This window comes from Hemiscyllium ocellatum, chromosome 18 (genome assembly GCF_020745735.1).
Source record: "Hemiscyllium ocellatum isolate sHemOce1 chromosome 18, sHemOce1.pat.X.cur, whole genome shotgun sequence".
NCBI classification, from domain to species: domain Eukaryota; kingdom Metazoa; phylum Chordata; class Chondrichthyes; order Orectolobiformes; family Hemiscylliidae; genus Hemiscyllium; species Hemiscyllium ocellatum.
Window position 1 is genome coordinate 34,330,735 of NC_083418.1, and position 20,056 is coordinate 34,350,790.

General features: G+C 40.1%; 1 protein-coding gene across 1 annotated transcript in view; it reads right to left on the reverse strand.

Moving 5' to 3' along the window:
* syt7a (synaptotagmin VIIa) overlaps nt 1-11,038 on the reverse strand; it is a 682,829-nt gene extending 671,791 nt beyond the window's left edge. The window contains exon 1 of the mRNA XM_060838472.1: nt 10,985-11,038. Within this exon, the coding sequence (XP_060694455.1) occupies nt 10,985-11,006 (22 nt within the window). The 5' untranslated portion in view covers nt 11,007-11,038. The remainder of the gene's footprint in view (nt 1-10,984) is intronic.
* Between the last annotated feature and the right edge of the window lie 9,018 nt (nt 11,039-20,056).

Here is a 20,056-nt window from a genome sequence, read left to right on the forward strand (position 1 = left end):
AAATGTAGTTCAGCCCACTGTAAAGTTTTGTATGAGTTTTTATACTTCCAACCTTACTTAACATCAGTATGCTATAACCTCTTTTCAACTCTCAACCCTTTGAAATTAGTCTTATGTCAGCTAAATTGTGTTTTTTAGATTATTCCTTGCCCTTTCTATTGTTGATGTAAATCGCATGAAATGCTACAATCACTTTTCCTCTGTAGGCAACTACTCAATTTGATTGACTTCAGTATCCAAAACCAGCAAACCTCCCTTCCTGGTTAAGTCAGAAATATCTCAATGAAGAAAGTGTTCCTGAAAATGTGCAGAAGTGCTTTTCTTCTCTGCCCTGGACACTATATTACAGTCTAAACTCGAATAACTGAAGCTTTCATGCATAAAGCAGCCACTGTTTGCCAAAGGTCAAAATACGTTTGCTGCACCAGGACTGATGCTTTTCTTGTGATAATCAAAATTCTAACAGTTACAATAACCAAAGCTTTGACAAGTCAAGGTAAGAGAGTTGTCTAACATGGGAGATTCTGGTAATACATTTCATATAACTACACTACGACGACTGCCTGACACTAAACTTTGCTTTTATTTGGAAACCATTCCTATTATTTGAACATTTGCATCTGCTACAAACCTTTTGCTCATTTAGCTTGCCTAACTTCCATTAAGCTTCATGAACACCAGCTGGCCAAAAATTATCCTTCATATTCTAACCTGCTGTTGTTCATTCTGGACTCCAGGTGCTGCAGCACCTGCTGTTCAAAGTTCACATCCTCGTGTGTAAGATCATTAATTGTACTACCCCTCCCCATGTCCAAACTCTTCCAGTTCTACCTTCTTCACAGAATTCTGCATCCCTCCAACTTTATCTGTTCCTCTTCCCTTCGTCCCAGTCATCCAGGTCTTAATCTCTGATATTCCCCTTCATAAACCTTTCTGCCTCCCCCTTTTCCTTTAAGAAATTGCTCAGAATTAACAACTTTGACTTGGTGCAGAAAGTCTTCCCATGGCTTGGCATTCATTTGTCCTTAAGACTTATTTTCCATGTTACTGCTGCTGTGACAATGCAAGTTATTTCACTGGACATTGCTTGGATGAGGAGGAGTATATAAATTCCTTTCCAATGAAATAACTCAACTGACACATAATAGCAATTTTCATTTGAATACAATGATTTCTGAAGGTAACTAACTCTCTTCCACTCTTCACACAACATAGTGAACAACCAAATCCAGCCAGAAATCACCAGAAATGGGAAGGCATCTGAGACAAAAAGAATAGGTTATATTTTGGGTAAAGGCATTGACCTTTTTAAAAGCTGTAAACTCTGGGGAATCAATCACCTGTAAAAGGAGCTAGATGCTTCGTGACTTTGCCTTCCAACCATCGAGTCATTTTTAATCAACCTGTTTGGAGATGTGATGACGCACCTCTGGAGCAGGTGGGTCTTGAACCTCTGCCTCCTGGCTCAAAAATCAGGGCACTACCACTGTACCTCCAGACTCTTCTTTCAGAACTGGTGTGGTAGGCTGAAAAGGGAGTATAGTAAGAATATATCCAATGCTGAAGAAAATAATAAGCTGAGGGCTATTTTATCAAAAGTTGCAGTTTACCAGCAGCAGTGCAGTGTGACACCTTATGACGAAGGTGCTACCAAAATCACAGTGAAAGAAGTGTTATTAAGACCCTGGATGATTTGAAAATTTATTTTTAAAAAAGATGGTACTAGAAAGGTCGGTTATTCTTTTCGTTGATATGTTACCAGACCAGATCAGATGCGTTTGAGCTGAGGTAAATCGGTCAAAGGTTGTAGTAGCATCTTCTCTCCTGTAATCATTTTATGATTCTCTGATCTAATGTGATCCCTTGCTGGACAGATAGAACAATAAATGATGCAAGGTAGAAACTAGACATACCAGCCCAGGAATGGTATGACAGAAGATATTTACATTTATAATTAAATTTAGTATTGCTGTAGCCACCTTAGTTCGGTCAAGTAACTTTATCATAGTAAAATTCATTTTTACAACCTATTCTGGCAATTGCATAAAGCTCCACTTCTATAATAATTTATTTTAGAATGCTTTGAAAGAAATGAAAATGGATGCTTACATTTCTAGTTTGCACAGTACATTCTACTCCTGTCCTTTCAACATAGATGTGTGATTCTAACTGTACAGAGCCTAACCAGTGAGTTGGACCACATCCATTTAAATATACTTGATCCCATGAGACTTGTTTACTTACCCCAATACCACATGATTTTTATCCTCCCTTTCACCAATAAAAACTTCATCACAAATAGCATACTAAATACATTATTGAAACAACAGCACACATCACTTTGAAACATACTGAAACTAGAATGTTATTGTTTATATAGCTCGTGATCACAAACCAATCTGAAATCTTTAAACATGTTTGGAACCAAGTGGTGAGGAGCTCTCTCCAGGACACAATAAAATTGTCGTGCTGCTGACCAAAATTCAAACTGTTGTGGTCAGTCTTAAAGCTCTGTGAAACAATACAAGCTAGAGTCATATGGCATCATTGTTATGATGTTGATGTCAACGTTATTTTTTGAAAATAAAATTAACTCAAATCTCCTGACAAATACAATGAACGTCAATGATGTGCAAAATGTGTACCTTCCCATTACCATCTGAAGATATCCCAATTCGGAGATTACATAAAAACCCTCACGAGATAAAAGAAAGCTTGAAGTTGTTGAAAATCTAAAAATCAGAAAATACTAGAAATAAACTGTCGATGTACTTTAAAAGGTTTTTTTCCCAACTGGGGACTTCTATTTGAAATTTTAACTAAGCATTTATTTTGAGATGTCAATACACCTGCGATTTCTGATTTTTATTACACAAGCAGCCACTTTTGTGTCTAACTTCATCACTCTCATGGTTGTTTCTTACCTTCTCCTGAATCGTTTAAAAAAGTTTCAGGAGCTCTTAGCTTCCATAATTAACATGTACAATTACTGAGTTCTGATTAGATTTGACAACCATTTCAAAGACATAAACAAGTAATCCTACACTCAGCATGTCAGTAATTATTTGGAAAGAGAAAAGGCAGATTTTGAAATTTTCAGTTGGTGCCCTTACAACCAAAATTGGCTGTAGTCAGATCTGGAAGAAATGTTCACATTAAAAATCAATCTTATCTTACAACTGCTGAATGCCTGAGGATTTTCAGCAACTTTGATCATTGGCAGTCTTTACTTTTGTCACTCCCTAATGTAGTTATGAAGGTGTGTCTGTGTGGGTTTCCTCCGTGTGCTCCGGTTTCCTCCCACAGTCCAAAGATGTGCGGGTCAGGTGAATTGGCCATGCTAAATTGTCCGTAGTGTTAGGTAGGGGGTAAATGTGGGGGTATGGGTGGGTTGCGCTTCGGCAGGTCGGTGTGGACTTGTTGGGCCGAAGGGCCTGTTTCCACACTGTAAGTAATCTAATCTAATCTAATCCAAAAATTTCAAAGCACTTACATTTAATAGCCGCATTTGTTTTAAGATGTCTGCAGCATATCATGTCATTTTAGGCAATATTAGTCCTAGAAAATCCTGAAACTCAAGCAAATATAGATAATGTCAAACACTTGTGAAACTCACATTAATTTATTATGGATGGACAAACAAAAAGGATTACAGTACACCGGCCAACTAATCTTTGATTCACCATGGATAAACAGAGGCATTGTAACTCGATGAGTGTTAAACAAGTTCCTGATGAAGGGCTTATGCCTGAAACACTGACTCTCCTGTTCCTCGGATGCTGCCTGACTGGCTGTGCTTTTCCAGCGCCACACTTTTTGACTCTGATCTCCAGCATCTGCAGTCCTCACTTTCTCCTCAGTATTGAATGGATCTCATTGATGATTCATTGTATTTTGTAAGTTGAGTTGAGACAACTCTTTATTGAGGCCTCGGCTGACATTCAGTTCTCGAACTTCAATCTCAATACTGACATCCAACCACTGTTCACAGCTACCATCTTCAAACAATCCTCAACATTACTCTCATAACTTATTCAAAAGAAACGCAGCTGTTAAATCTAAGTGCTTCTCACACACCTGGTACCTTCACCCTAATTCACAACTATGTAAAATATTGTTCTACAACAGAAAAACATCAAGCCTTATTATTTAATATGCAGAATTTACAACGGATACTTTTGATTTATTTAAGTCACTGGCATAATTAGTTATGTTTAGCAAAATGGTTATTGACAACATTGTGAAAAATGTTCTGATGAAACTGAAAATGTATTGTAGACAGTCATTTAAAGGTAGATAAGTTAGGAAAATAAGCCAACACAAACCTAAAGGTGATGCAGTTTAAAGTTCAGTGTACAGAACAATGATATTTTGGCATATATGTTTGACTATTTCACTCTAAACCTGAATTGTGAGAAGATTGTCTGCCTATGAAGACCTAAAAAAAATGAGAAATGAACCAAAAGTGAAAAGTAGCACAAAAGACAAATGTGTGAACTGAAAGCAAATCAAATGGCATCCAACACTTGCAAAATTGTTTGTTCAGGTAGTTGCTGTGTACATTTATTGCCACTAGATGGCTCTAGTTCATCTCCAAAAATAGGTGTACTCATGACATCTAGTGGCAGATAAAAAATGTTGCAGCTTGTTCCCATGTAAAAAAACTTGCATTTAAAGAGGAAATAAATGCAAATCTGAGAAATTTAAACAGCCTCATGACAACTGTAAAGTCCACAAACTCTCAATGGATTTACACAAAAAAACCCACATTCTATAGTAAGTTCAATGTACATTTGCACATTCAAATATTAACTTTTTTATACAAACTAATTTTCACAAGGAATAGAAAATGGAAGTGAATATTTCAGTGTTTAAAATGATGTTATTAAGGCATAGTACTTTGATACTTGCAAGAAACTTTAACACCTCTATTTATTTGTATAGCAATTTGGACTCCACACATATTAATATAATGGAATTGCAGTGGTAATGACAGTGAAACTATTAGCCTCTCCTATTGTGTCTGAACTGTAACCTCCAGCAGCTTCAGGATTACACACAGATCAAAACACTATCAGTGATTCTATGCTTCTCCAACATTACTCCAGCCCAGATAAGTCTCCAATGACTGGGAAATCTATTCATTGGAAGAATTTTCATTTTTACAACATTAGTCTCACAATAAAAGTTACGAGTAAAATAGCTTTTCATTTGACATTTCTACCATATACAACAGATACAGTAAAAACGAGACAGCGTTCCTCCAGGATCGAGGGTGCTACATGGACAGCACAGACTATTTGTTGAATGAGAGCTAATTGGATTTTCTAACAGCGTAATAAGTTTATAATTACTGATAAATATCTTTAATTGCGCTGAATAAACTAAATTTGTGCACTATCAAATTTCTCTCTCTGATTAAAACTGTGATTTAACTATTTAAGTCAAATTCATTTTTGTGTGTATGTTAATCCTATCATTTATTTAAGTTAAACATGATGCATTGTCAGCACTTAATTTCATTTGCTGTACATCAATTTCAGAAGTAAATGCCCCCTTACCAATTTCCTAACATTGCTGCTGCACACCAAGGCATCTCTTTGACTTGGTACCTGATTTGCTGTCAGGAAAGGAGAAAACCACAGAACATAGATTGCTGGATCTTTGCAGGCAAGCTTTGCTGATGAACAAAGAAATGTCAGTTCATAACTTTTGCTATGTTTTGGAAGCAGAAGCAAAGAACAAATGCTAAATTAGTGGAAGCTATATATAGTGTAGTTACACTACAAGATCCCTAACACTGATATTATTTGGAATAAAATCTGATGTAAATTCCAAAAATACATGAAGCACAACGAGTCTTCCTACTGCTTCAAACCAGAACTCCAAATTAAATTTACACTTAACAACCAAAAATTTCATGCAAAACTGTGACCCTTTAAAATTGCTGTCACTTGCCTTCTAGAAAATGTTGATAAAGCATCATTGACTTATAACATCTGTGACTTGCTGCAGTTTGCAGTTGGGAGTGATTGCAAAGTCATCAATCTCCAGGCTCAAGTGTTATAATGGAATGGTTGTAGGCTTCACAATCATGGGGCAATCAAACAACTATCCTCCTTCTACACTCTTATCTGCAGAAATGCACTTGCATCAAGAATTATTGGATAGCGAGCAGAAGCAGTCGGAAAAAGGTGACTAATTATTCTTTTCAGAGCCAGTGTGGTGCGAGAAAAGCACAGCTGGTCAGACAGCATCCAAGGAGCAGGAGAGTTGACGTTCTAGCATGAGCTCTTCATTAGGAAACTGGGCAGCAGGGTGGCTCAGTAGTTAGCAATGCTGCCTCATAGCACCAGAGACCTGGATTCGATTCCAGCCTCAGGCAACTGACTGTACAGAGTCTGCATGTTCTCCCTGTGTCTGCGTGGGTTTCCTTCGGGTGCTCAGGTTTCCTCCCACAATCACATAGATGTGCAGGTTAGGTGAATTGGCCATACTAAATTGCCTATAGTGTTCAGGGGTGTGTGCATGAGTAAGGGGTAAATGTAGAGTAGTGGGATATGGAAATGGGTCCAGGTGGGATACTCCTGAGGTTGGTGTAGTCTGAAGGACCTGTTTTCACACTATAGGGAGTCTATGTGTACATATATCATTATATTAACAGATGACCTGGAGGTTATTGCTGGAATGTTGTTTTTTTAAAAAGAAATTCAGCACAATTACCATATTTGATTGAAAGACTTTCAACATCTAATTACAAAACACTGAAGGAAGCTATTCAGCCTATTGCATCTCTGCTAAGCTGTTGGCAAAACCAATTCAATTTGTACAGTTCTTTTCCCCATAGCTCTACAAATGATTTCTAGTTGTATTATCACTAGACCATGAATCGATAGACTCAGGTAATTTTCTGGGCACTCTGCAGTTGCAGAGGATGGAATTTGAATTCAAAAAAGAAAGTCTGGAATTGAGTCTTTTGATGACTATGAAATATTGACAATTGCCAGAGAAACCCATCTGGTTCAGTAACGTTCTTTTAGGAAGGTAGCTACCACCAATACTTGGGTTGGATCCAATGAGACATTGAACCCACAGAAATGCGGCTGACTCTGAACTGCTCTCTGGGCAATTAGGGATGGTCAAGCAAATGCTATTCTGGACAGCAACACCACACTAATGAATGAAAAAAAAAGTAAAACTGTCCAACTCCCTTTCAAAGTTACTTCCACAGCGCACACACTCCAGGTCTTAACCATTGACAATGAAAAATAAAACTCTCTCATAACACGTCTGGTTCTCGACTCTTCCATTAAAAAGTAAGCAGTGTATCCAGGATTACTCTTCCAGAGGTACCATAGTGCTACCTAAGGCTTGAGGCATGTTATGATGGTTTTCTTTCCTCCAATAGGAACAGTTTCAATTTCGCAAATCTATGTATGGCTGAAGTGCCTCTTGTCAGCAACTACACTTGCAGATCTTTTCCACATCCTCTCCATTGCCTATTGTGAACACACGGTGGTGAAACAGGAAGTTTTGCTGTAGTTCCCGTAGCTGGTGCCATTTTTCCTTTCGTATTCTCTGTGCAAGTCTTACCGAACATGTTTTTCCAAAGGTGTGCTTAAAATAAACCACCAAAACTCCTGCTAAAACCTTAAACTTTTATTTTTGATGTTGTCAAGGAAATGAAGCAAAATTAATTTACTGACATTAATCCCGACTCTGTTGTCCCGTAGATTTTTTTTATAGAACAAACTAAGATGGGAAATAATTAAGAATCAATTGTCGTGAGTGTGGTTAAATGACTTGGGTGTAAACATTGCAGAGTGTTTGTTGTAATGAAATCCGGATCAATATGCTAATACCTTTCCCCGTCAATCCGGTGGTAGATGTATCCACACGGTTTAAGATAATGGGTTAACACTCAGTCTCTGTTCCCCGTGACAGGTAAGAGGCCTTTGAGAATACATGATCCAATGGTAGACACTGAAAAGCAACACCTGTGTTGCTGCTGAAATAGGTAACTCGCAAACAGATGAACTGGCAACAGGACGGAAAAGTAAATTGATCAAGGGCGCTTTTTGATGCGTTTTTCAACCCTCAACATTTCGCATTGGTGATGTGACTCAGCAGGTGGCGAAAACACAATCATGTTTATAAATCAGTTTGTATTAACGTTGGGGGGTGGAAGCAGAAATAAGTCCCGTCAGCATTACGCCGTCCTCATTTATACACACTTCAATCTGAATAGACCAAACATCCTGAACAAAAACAATGAAAGTTACGTATGGAGTATAAAACAAGGGAGAGTAACCTACGTTTATTCATTTCCCCCCCCGGACGCAGACACCAAAAATAGCAATTTGATCCTACAACAGTTCTGGTGTCATCAAGCAAGGCCAAAAACAGTGAGTGTAATAAAGGTTTCTGGCCAACATTAGAAAGTGATCCATTTCTCGTTTCAATAGAACAGTCAGAGGCAATGACTTGCAATGCGTTGACTGCCACCGCTGAGCGGGTATTATTTCAGGTCAGTGCACCCTCGGCAGACCATGGTTTCCTTACGTGCCCCCGTGCATATTATCTGTTTAACGGCGGGGATTTAAGTTATTCTTGCAGGGCTAGTCTTTGCTTTTGAAGGTCAAGGCATACAACGCCGAGCCAGCTCCCACTCCCGGCGCTCGGCCACTACTCATTGTGCGAAGGGCACTGTCAACCTGTTTGACAGCCAAGGGTTAACCCCTTCTCACTGCCAAACAAGACTGAATGCAAATCCACGGCAGTGAAGTGCAGAGACCCTCTGGTTACCTGTCCTCTGTCCTTGAAGGACGTGTGCCGAATGGAAATCGCTCCAAGCCAGAGATCTCTCTGTGATCCCTCATCTGCCATTTCAATCATAATAGATGCAAACTTAAATGTCTACTGCTCGTAATATAAAGTGATAGCGTTCACTGGGTCGGGCTCATTGTCTCTAATTCCGTCCACTGTCAATCTTGTGTTCGCAAATGGAGACAGTGCTTCCTCTTCCCCACCCAGGCAACAACAGAAAATGGAGCACGGATTCCCTGCCGAACACATTGCACGCAAACACATGCACCTGCAGTTCATGACACACGGCGGGATCTAGGACTGAACAGGTAATCACTCTCTCTCTCATACACACAGACACAAAAGGGAGCAGGTAGGCCAGTCTCCCCAGACCTTTATTCCAAACTGCGCCGCTGAAAGGTGTTTTAATCAACACGGGTTTGATTTATAGATAGGGAACAGGAGGGCGCCAGGTGTGGAAGATGCGGTTTGAAATCGAGCCTTGGATGGACGCTATTCTCCATTTGAAATCCTGGGACGATGCAATCTGGCCGTAGGAAGCAGGTTAGGAGAAGAGGCGCGGTGTGTACAGAATACCTTTAATAGCACGAGTATGTGGGGTTGCGTAGGGTACTACTCCACCTCGACTTTTCCAATCTCTATAAAACTATTTAGTATAACATTACTTACACTGTGCAAGATATCTTACATTGGAAAATGTACCTTAGCCACTAAACGCGCTCGCTGTTTAAATACACTGGGATGGTGGGGAGTGGTAACTGTTGTATAATATGTTCGTCTCATATCCGTGCAGAGTCATTCTCGATATTTAAAAATCCATTCGCTACTCATTGTAATGATAAGACCCATCGATGAATGCAATTAGTGAGTGTAATAGGCGCAGAACCAGCGGCTGATGCACTTATGAAATGAATATTTGCTTAAGCCAATATCTAAGTTCTTCGTATAGGTTTCTCCGCGTCAGGGAACATTTCCTCCTTCCAATAAAGGTGTTCGGTGAAGAAGGTTCAAAATGCCAACATAGGTAAATTCCGTGTTAAGAGGCATGTAACTCACGTAGAATTAACTGGAAGTACAAGATTTACTGCACAACAAGGAAACAATAGAGGTTTTGCAAGTCTTTACACACCAACTTTCTCCTCAATTAGGAAGACAATCACTATCCGAACACCCACTTTCAAAATACCAACTTCATTGTACCTCTGTCTCGTTAAAAATCGTTTTAAAAAAAAAGGTCAAATAATGCCCATCCTAAATCTGCACCACTTTAGGTTTGTGCTCTGACCTAGATGCGAAAAGAGAAAGGAAAAGAAAAAAGTATTGTTCCAGAAACTGACTCATATCTGCTGACCTTGGAAATGAAGATGTGGAGGACAATTCTAATGTAAAATAATGTTAAAAGATGGACGGGGCGAAGAGAGATATTTTGCACTTGCACAGACTGAAGCACCTACAGAACCGAACCCACAGAAGGAATCTGGCAAGAATCTAAACGGAAAGATGAATTGATGTTTGCAGGCGATCCAAAAACTGGTTAAACTGCAGGCGTCAAAGCCAATGGGCTCGATTTAAAACGTGTAACCGCGAAATCTCAACAATATCACAGACCAGCCAAACAAGGCGAGCCAGAGCCACACAGCAATAAGGTAACTTGACAAAGATTAATGGTCAAAGTCCATACACACAAAAGGACATAACAGACAAAAGCATCACATTAACTACTGTCATTGTTTCCTTCCTGTAGAACACCAACTAATAATTGACGGTCGTGATATCTCTCGGCTTCCACGTAAAAGGCGAGTGCGTTGTGCTAGCGGCAAGTCAACCACTCCTGGGTATGGGTTTGTTTTTTGTTTTCAACTTCCCGAATAAATAAAAAAAAGCTCTCTCTCTCTCTCTCACACACACACAACCCCAGCGAGGTGATTCCTTCCAGCGGACGAAACAAAAAGAGAGCAGAACAGTATCTTTGAAACATCTTGGCAGAACACAGCAGCCGACACGAAGCAGACTTTAAAACGCGACAGGTTGACTGAGGGAGATAACTGCAGCTACAAAACAAGCAGCAAAACAAAACGAAAAAAGCCTGTTCCATTGTCAACCAAACACCAAACCGATGCAACCTTTAAAGAGAAACACTTAATTTCCACCTCCCTACCTTTCGGAGTGTCCTTGAGCATTTTTATTTCTCTCCGGGAGTAAGTGTCCGCGGTTTTTGTTTTGTTTATTTTCCTCCGTGCACAATAAAAGCGAGGAATCAGAGAGCGGCGTGTTGCATTTTTTTTATGTATACATATATATAAAAGAGAGAAAGAACACCGAGGGAGACGCGGGGCTGCTGAAGCAGCAGCCTCCTGCAAACACAGACTTTCTCTGACTGACTGACTGCCTGCCTCCCTCCCGCCTGCTCGCTCCCACGCGCTGACAACACTGCCACACTCCGGCTGCTCGCGCCACACTCTCCGCGGGCACGCAGCCGGGGGCGGCGCGCGCGCGCTCACAGCACCCGCGCGCCGCCAGCCAGCCAGCGCGCGCGCACTGCCAAGTGAAAGTGGGTGAGACGTTCGCAAGAAGCTGAGTCCCCCTCCCCAGGTAGGAGGCAGAGAGCGAGAGTGGCTCTTCCTTGTGTGTGCACAAGCCTAATGTGCTGTGGCTGATCCTGGGTGATGTATCACTGCATATGCACAACACTTCCCTTTAGTAAACCATCTCTTCCCCCCCCACCACCACCACCATCTTTTTAAATCCTCCTTTGAGTTATTTTCTCTTCGGGTCACCAGGTGGGTTTGTGGCCGCCGCTGCAGCTGTCGCTCCCCATTCCTCCCTCCCTAGGGTCCCCGGAGTCCAACAGAGAGCGGGTCGGCTGTCTCAAAATCATTCATAGGATGTGGATGATCTCCGGTGTAAAAAAATAGCCCGGTGCTGGCTCCTGAAGCTCCCGCTGAGGGAGTGCTGCACTGGAAAAGATGTGGTGTGATGGGTTGGACACCAGGTTATAGACCAGGTTGCTACCTGATGTTGGAGCAGTGCTCCGAAAGTTCGTGCTTCCAGATAAACCTGTTGGACTATGACCTGGTGTTGTGTGATTTTTAACCTGGAGAAGGTGATCATTGTCCCAGGGGCATTCTCTGGCCAAAGTTTATGCCTCATTGGATACCAGGACCTGTATGCAATGCTATACTTTCGAGCTGCAAATTTCTAAAACACTTTATTACTTTTTTAAAAATGATCCAGCATGTGCTGAGGACACGTAAAGTGCCATGCAATTGCAAGACTGCAATTTCTTTCTTTGCACTTTTTTTTTGTTTTTTCTAACACCATATCACATCGCCCAGAATGTTTTCAAAGTACTTAAGATGAAATTACTACTTTCAAATGGCTTACCTGTTGTTTCTGAACAAGCTGTTCAGAGATATTGTTAAACATCTCTGGAGCAAGTGAGACTTGAACCCTAGCCTCGCAATCTAGGGGTAGGGGCACTACTGCTGCATCCCAAGAGGATCCCCTCAAATGGTTTATCATGCAGCAGATTTATCTGTGATCATGCACTCAGCATGATCCCACAAGCAGCCGCAAAATGTGGCCTCTTAATCTGTTTTTGGAAGAGAATCGGGAGAACAAAAACAAGGAACATGTTCCATGATGTGCACTGACAAGGCCATGAAATCCACAACTGAGGGAACGGAAGGAATGTTTACAAAAGTGTCAGCATCAAACAGGGCCAAGTTGAACTGAGCACAAGTTCAGAGCAAAGTAGACTCCCATTGGTCTTGTACTTTGATCTTTGTGGGCTGTCATGAATCTATGACGGTGATGTGTAATGCTGCCAGATTACTGGGAGCTGTCTGTACCCAATGATCATTGCACGTTATTGTTCATAGTGCTAGGTAATACCACTGTTTAAATTAAACAGTTCAATTTCCTTTGGCCTTTTATATGGAATTTAAGGCTAATGCAGTTTTCAGGTGGAACTGAGAGAGTGGGGAGATAATTGTACTGGGGCACAAAACTAACTTATCTTAATCTTCTATCCTATTTTAAGAATACCATTACAAATTCTTATGACCATGTTTACAATAGAAATTTATTATCATGTGTAGTAATTATCTGCTCCAATAATTGGTGCCAGTGGAAAAAGTTGACAGGAGGTGTATGCAAACTGCATTGTTTTCATTTTATTACTTGTAGATTTCCTGTGGTGTTGTTTGCACTCAATCAAAATATTTGCTGTTTTATAATAAAAAGAGTGTTATTTCATATTAACAAGCTTATGATATCTTCTTGAATCATCAATGCAGCATTGAGGTAAAAACAGCAAAAAAGGGTGGAAATAGTGAAACAAAACAAACTATAAATATGTAGCTGTATGGTAAAACAATAATATGACGAGTTTCATTGTTCTGAAGTTAGTGTGATTTTTTTGGGGAGTTTGGAAGTCAGATTTCACTGAGATACATGGCAGAATTTAATGGTTACAACTGCAGACTCATCTGCTGGGTTTGCGGCAACATTACTGTATCCATTTTCAGTAGCTCTGAAGGAGTTAATGCAAGTTGACCAGCCTCTCGCTACTCTCTGAGTTCCTTGATCCTGTAGGTAGAGTTCTGTGCTTTCAAGAATTGCCAATGAGTTAGATGCAGGCAGATGTCCATTATGGTTGAGCCACAGGAAACTACAAGCAGTTCAGTTGGTCACAGGGAGCAGATCATTGGTCGAGTACTGGAATGCAGGAAAATAGGATTGGCTGGCTTGGGCCAGCCAGAGAGACTATTCTTGTACCACCTGCAGGTTACGACATTTGGCACAGGGAGACACTCACCAGCTGACAGGCATTCCTGCCAATGGGACATGGGAAAAGCTGCTCAAGCTCTAAAATGACTGAAGTGTGCTTTCCCATGGATGTGGTTTCCACCCACTGCTTATTTTGTTTTAGGATGAGACTTCTAAATAACCACTTAAAAAACCTCAATTGACCTCCATGTGGGAAGATGTCTTTAACCCTTCCTGATCAGATTAATTGAAGGAAACAAAACCCCAAAGAACTGTGGATGCTGGACATCAGAAACAAAACCAGAAGTTGCTGGGAAAACCTAGCAGGTTTGGCAGTGTCTGTAGAGAGAAAGTAGAGTTAATGTTTCAGATCCAGTGGCCCTTCTTCAGAACTGATTTTAGCTAGGAAACAGTTGGTATATATGCTGCAAATGGGGAAGATGGAGGAGTAAACGATAAGTGAAGGTGGAGCCCAGAGAGAGAGAACAACAGTTGGGCAGACAAAGGAATGAGTAAAAGTCAGCCTTGGAGAATCAAAAGTTGCTAATGGGACCATTAATAGCTGACAATGGCTTGGTTGTGGTAGCAACTCACGTGACGACAAGACCTGGTGTGTGGAAGTTAGGGTAAGGACATGGGAAAAGGTGCTCAAGCTCCAAAATTACTGAAGTCATTATTGAGTCTTGAAAGCCAAAGGAAAGGCCAGAGAAAATGAAAAGTGTTCTTCCAGCTTGTGCTGAGCTTCACTGGAACACTGCAGCAAGCCTGAGAGAGCGATGTTGGCTAGGGAACATGGTAGTGTGTGGAAGTGGCAGGCATCGGGAAGCTCAGGGTCATTTCTGCAGACATAAAATAAGTGTTTCCCCAATGCAGATTAAGCATGTTGTGAGCAGCAAATATAGATGGAATGAAATGCAGGTAAGTCAGTAGTTCACCTGGAAGGTGTAGGATGGTGAAGAGGGATGAAGTAAATGGGTTGGTGTTCCACCTTCTGCAAATGTGTGGGGGGTGGAGGGAGGGGGGTGGTTCTGGAGGTGTTGGGAGTGAAGGCAGAGTAGACCAAAGTATCCTGGAGGGAATAGTCTCTGTAGAAGGCTGACAAGGGGAGATGAGGGGAATATATGTCTGGTGGTGACACCCTTCTGGAGGTGGCAGCAATAGTGACTAATGATTGTTTGGATATGAATGCTGGAGGGGTAGTAAATTAACAACCTATTGCTGTTGTGGGACAGGAGAGAATCGGTGAAGGCTGAAGCGCAGGAGATGGGCCGGACACAATTGAGTGCCCTGTCAATCATGGTGGTCGAATCCTCGATGGTGGAAGAAGTTGGACTTTTCAGGGGCACCTTATAGAAGTTTGCATCATTGAAACAGATGTGAAGAAAAGGGAGAAACTGGGAGAATGGAATGGAGTCTTTACAGAAAAAGAGCATATAGTCAAGGAAACTTAATTGAACGGATTCAGGAAGGTGATGGGTTCTACACTAAAGGCTGTCTGCCCCAACATATTGTCCTTTCTAAGTCTGATGGTCAACCAGCTCCAAAGAAGTCTTAAATTCCACTCTTTTTTTTCTCTGATTTAGTTTAGAATCATTGCCTCTTTCGGCAGATACTTTTGAGGAAGTGGTGTGCTTCATAGAATCTGGAAGAAGGATAACTCCTCACTTATTTTCTTCCTTTTAGTTGTAACCATGAGTTCCATTTGCTCTAAATCCTGCTATTGTTCTGTATCAAATAGAAGGATGTACATCAGAACACCCATGGAGAATCGCCTGGTCAAGATATTGTAACGACAATTATGTAAGGCAAAATATCCCCTTGCCTGAAATTGTTGAACAGTCGCTTTAAGAATTTTTAATCAGTTGTACAATTGAGAAAGGAATTTTCAAATTGACTCAGGTCACATCTGAGGTTTCAAGCAAAGTTTGTGGTTATCCAGAAGTCATGATCTCAATCATTTACTTCTTTTGGGTAATCAATCTATTTTTTCAACATACGCAATTCAAATATAATGTGTATATAGATCACACATTTTTGGGACAGTGCTCTACCTCCAATTATCCTGGACCTTTGGTAACTGTTTACAGAATTTATTTTAGAATGAGTATTCATAGCTTAAAGCATTCCCCTCTCTTTGCTAAAGGCTGAAATTAGAATATTCAAAACAGTCAACATAACGCAGGTGGCAATCAGGCTCTTTAATTGTTAAGTCAGATCAGATAGTCAAGAGGGATAATTAGTGGCATTTTTCTTTAAAATGCAACCTTATTATTAAATTAACTGTAAATACAATGAGGAAAAAGGCAGTTTCCCCAAAGTTTACAGAATGAAAACTTGTGTGTCACCAGGAGTCTCTCTTTCTTCCCCTGTAATGTATATTCCACCTACTCACTTAGCAAGCAAACCTAATTGTTTAAGAGATTTATACATTTTATGTAAACAAAGATTTTGAAATTTGTTTTCTAACTTCACATAATTCTGAAAAGCTTTTTAGCACAAACCATCAGAAGCCATTGAAATTCTTTCCATCAGTTCAGCTACCCAAATATCATTGATGGATCCTTAGATATGAGACAACTGAACATGTTCAGAGAGCACAGTCTAAATTTAATTCATAGAGACACAGCTGTGGGCAGCAATATAGAGTTAAGCCTATGTGTTTTTTTTAAAGCTTGAAAGCTTTCTAGTATGTACTTTAATGAAGGCATAAAAAGTTCATTTGACAACTGTAATCGTGTTATTGTGAAATATTATTTAAAATGCATAATGATTAAGCCCTTATTTTGGACTTAAAGTATTCAGTTACAGAAAAAAAATGACAAATGTGTAAAATAAAGCATTTTGAGCAATTTTTAAGTACCTACTTGCTAGCTTGCTTATTTAGAGTATTTTTATTGTGAATAAGGATATTAGATTAGATTAGACTTACAGTGTGGAAACAGACCCTTCGGCCCTACAAGTCCACACCGACCCGCCGAAGCGCAACCCACCCATACCCCTACATTTACCCCTTACCTAACACTACGGGCAATTTAGCATGGCCAATTCACCTGACCCGCACATCTTTGGATTGTGGGAGGAAACCGGAGCACCCGGAGGAAACCCACGCAGACACGGGGAGAATGTGCAAACTCCACACAGTCAGTCGCCTGAGTCGGGAATTGAACCTGGGTCTCAGGCGCTGTGAGGCAGCAGTGCTAACCACTGTGCCACCGTGCCTCCCTAAAAATTGAATATTGTAATGGTAAAGTATGAGAAAGATGTGACAGATGCAGCAGGAAATCAAAATATACAGGCAGAAGGTGCATGTCGACTTATGATTTTAATGAGATAAAGGTGGAATATTAATGTCAGTTCTGTAATTTCAAGATTGAGCAGACTCTTACGCCTCTCATCCAAACTAAAATTGCTATCCCATTAGTTCATTCAATAGACAATAGACAATAGGTGCAGGAGTAGGCCATTTGGCCCTTCGAGCCAGCACCACCATTCATTATGATCATGACTGATCATCCACAATCAGTATCCTGTTCCTGCCTTATCCCCACAATCCTTGATTCCACTATCTTTAAGAGCTCTATCCATCTCTTTGTTGAGAGTATCCAGTGACTTGACCTCCTGGGTCAAAGTATTTCATTTATCCACCACTCTCTGGGTGAAGAAGTTTCTCCTTAACTCTGTTCTAAATGGCCTACCACTTGTTTTTAAACTGCGTCCTCTGGTTCTGGACACCCAAGAACAGAAATATGCTTCCTGCCTCCAGAGTGTCCATTCCTTTAATAATGTTATATATCTCAATCATATCCCCTCTCATCTGTCTAAATTCAAGTATATACAAGCCCAGTTGCTCCAATCTTTCAACGTATGATAGCCCCACCATTCCGGGAATGGCAGAGAATTAAAGAGAAAACTGCCACAAAGGATTGATTAAATATAGAAAACACTTTTCAGTGATTGGGAAGCAAGCTGTACGGTAAGGAAAAATATAGATCATTTACTGCTGCATCAGCCAAGAGTTCTTTTTTTTACATCAAACTTTGTGGCCTTTCCAGGTGAGATTTTCTATTAAATCCTTGATTACCCTTCTGCATGGAAACAGTCACCAATAACTGGCTTGAGACTGGCTACATGAGGAACAGCTGTTACGGTAAGGTGCTGGTGTCTTGCCAGCAACTGTGAAGCAAGGGAATTAAGGAAAAATAACTTTTTTATGTGATTTATTTTCATACTGTCTGTGTGCACTTCTGTTTATTTCTATAAGTGGTGACTGATTAGGAAGAAATGACTCGTATTTTATTACACCTTTCAGAGCCCCAGGACATCTGAGAGCAATCTTACAGCTTATCAAGTACCATTGAAATGTCACTGTTGCAGGAAATGTGAGGGCCAAATTGTACAAATCCAAGTCCCAGAAATAGTAATGAAATGAATGATTAAATCATCTGTTCTTACGTGGTGATTGAGGGATAAATACTGTCTTGGATAGTGGATGACCTCCTCTACTCTTTTTCAAACGTGCTGAAGAACCTTCTTATCTGAGAGGACTTATACGCCTCAGTCATCTGACAAGCAACATTAGTGATAGTGAATCATTCTCTCAGGGCTGCAGGTGTGCTAGTTTTGATTATCTGTTTCAGTGTCTCGAGTGAGAGTTTAACCCACAATCTTCTAACTCAGAGGCAACAGTTCTTTGACTGAGTCAAAATTGACTCTATAAAAGTTTCAATAAGTATGTATATTTATTTGTTATAATCAGCTGTTAATATCCTAATGATGGACTAGAACATGAAAACACAACATGAAATTAATTTTTAAAAAGTTGTCCGGAAATGCCTACCACGTCTCTTAAGTAGCTATTTTAATTAACTCATATTGTAGTGCTTTCTCCTATGGTACACATGATTTGACACTGATATTGCAGTGCAAATAATTCTGGAACATCATCTGTCTCTATATTGATAAATAAACAATGCTTGTTTAACTTCCAAAACGTGTCTGTTTATATTTGATTTCAAATGTATCAGGGCAATGACTTATTATTTATATAATATCTTTAACAAAGTTAAACTTTCAAAGGCTTTTGACAGTAACAAAATCAAACAAAACTTGACACTGAACCATATAGACGATATTACAGCAGATGACCAAGAGCTTACATTTTAAGGAGAATTTTAAAGGAGAAAAGAAAGGTAGAGAGAGACAGAAAGATTTAAAGGGGGTGTTTGCTGAACTTTAGGGCCAGACAACTGAAGCCATAGCCAGCAATGATGGAACAATTAAAATTTTGAGTTCATTAAGCTAGAATTGGAGGAATGCAGGTATCTTGGAGAGTTTTATGACCGGAGGTCACAAAGAAGGAGTGGTGTGAGGCTGTGGCAGGGATTTGATAACTATGATGAGCATTAAAAATCAAAACGTTTCTTGATCAGGAGCCAATGTAGGTCAGGTGCATGGGACTTACTGCAAGTTGTGACATGGCCACAAGGGTTTTGAGTGACTTCAGATTTATGGAAGACAGAATATAGGAAACTAACCAGGAATACACTGGAATAGTTCAAGCCTAGACGTAACAAAGAAGTGGATGAGGTTTTCAGCAGCAGATGAGCTGGACAGAATGATGTTAATGAAGTGGAAATAATAGTTTTACTTATGTTGAGATATAGCATCCCAACTTAATCCTTGATTTAAATTTGTCATCAAATAATCTGGTTCAGCATTATTTAATTTCCAGAGAAAGTGATGGAGTCATTGACTAAAAAACTGAATTTTGTGGCACAGATTGCAATCAGTATCTTCAGTCTGGTTAATACTTACCTGTAAGAGCTTTCTGTTAATCAGAACTGGATGTCAAAATTTAGAGATTGTGGAAGGGTCAAGGGGAGGATGTGAACTGGTTCACACCAGCATAAATATGAAAGCTAGTGTAGTTTTTGAAATGATGTCACTGTGTAGTATCAGGTAGGGGCTAAGTATCAATCCTTTTGGAACTGTCTGGTTGTGAGTGACAGAATAAAATCACCCGAGAAAAATCCAACCCAACAGGATGACAGGAGAGAGGTACTTAAGGAGGATCCTGTGTTCAGACTTACCAAAACCTCTAAGCAGGTCAAGAAAGATGAACTGGGCTGGTTTACTTTTATCACAATCACATGGGATGTAATTCCTAATAAGTAAAAAATGAGGTCTGCAGATGCTGGAGATCACAGCTGCAAATGTGTTGCTGGTCAAAGCACAGCAGGTTAGGCAGCATCTCAGGAATAGAGAATTCGACGTTTCGAGCATAAGCCCTTCATCAGGAATAATTCCTAATAAGAGCAATTTAGTGCTCTAACAGGGTTGTAAATCTTCATTGAAGAGGTTCAGATATGGCGTTACAGAGAAAATGGACATTGGTTTGTGAGATGGTCATATTTTCAAAGAAAATTTGAAAGGGTTCAGAAAAGATTTTTACAAGGATGGT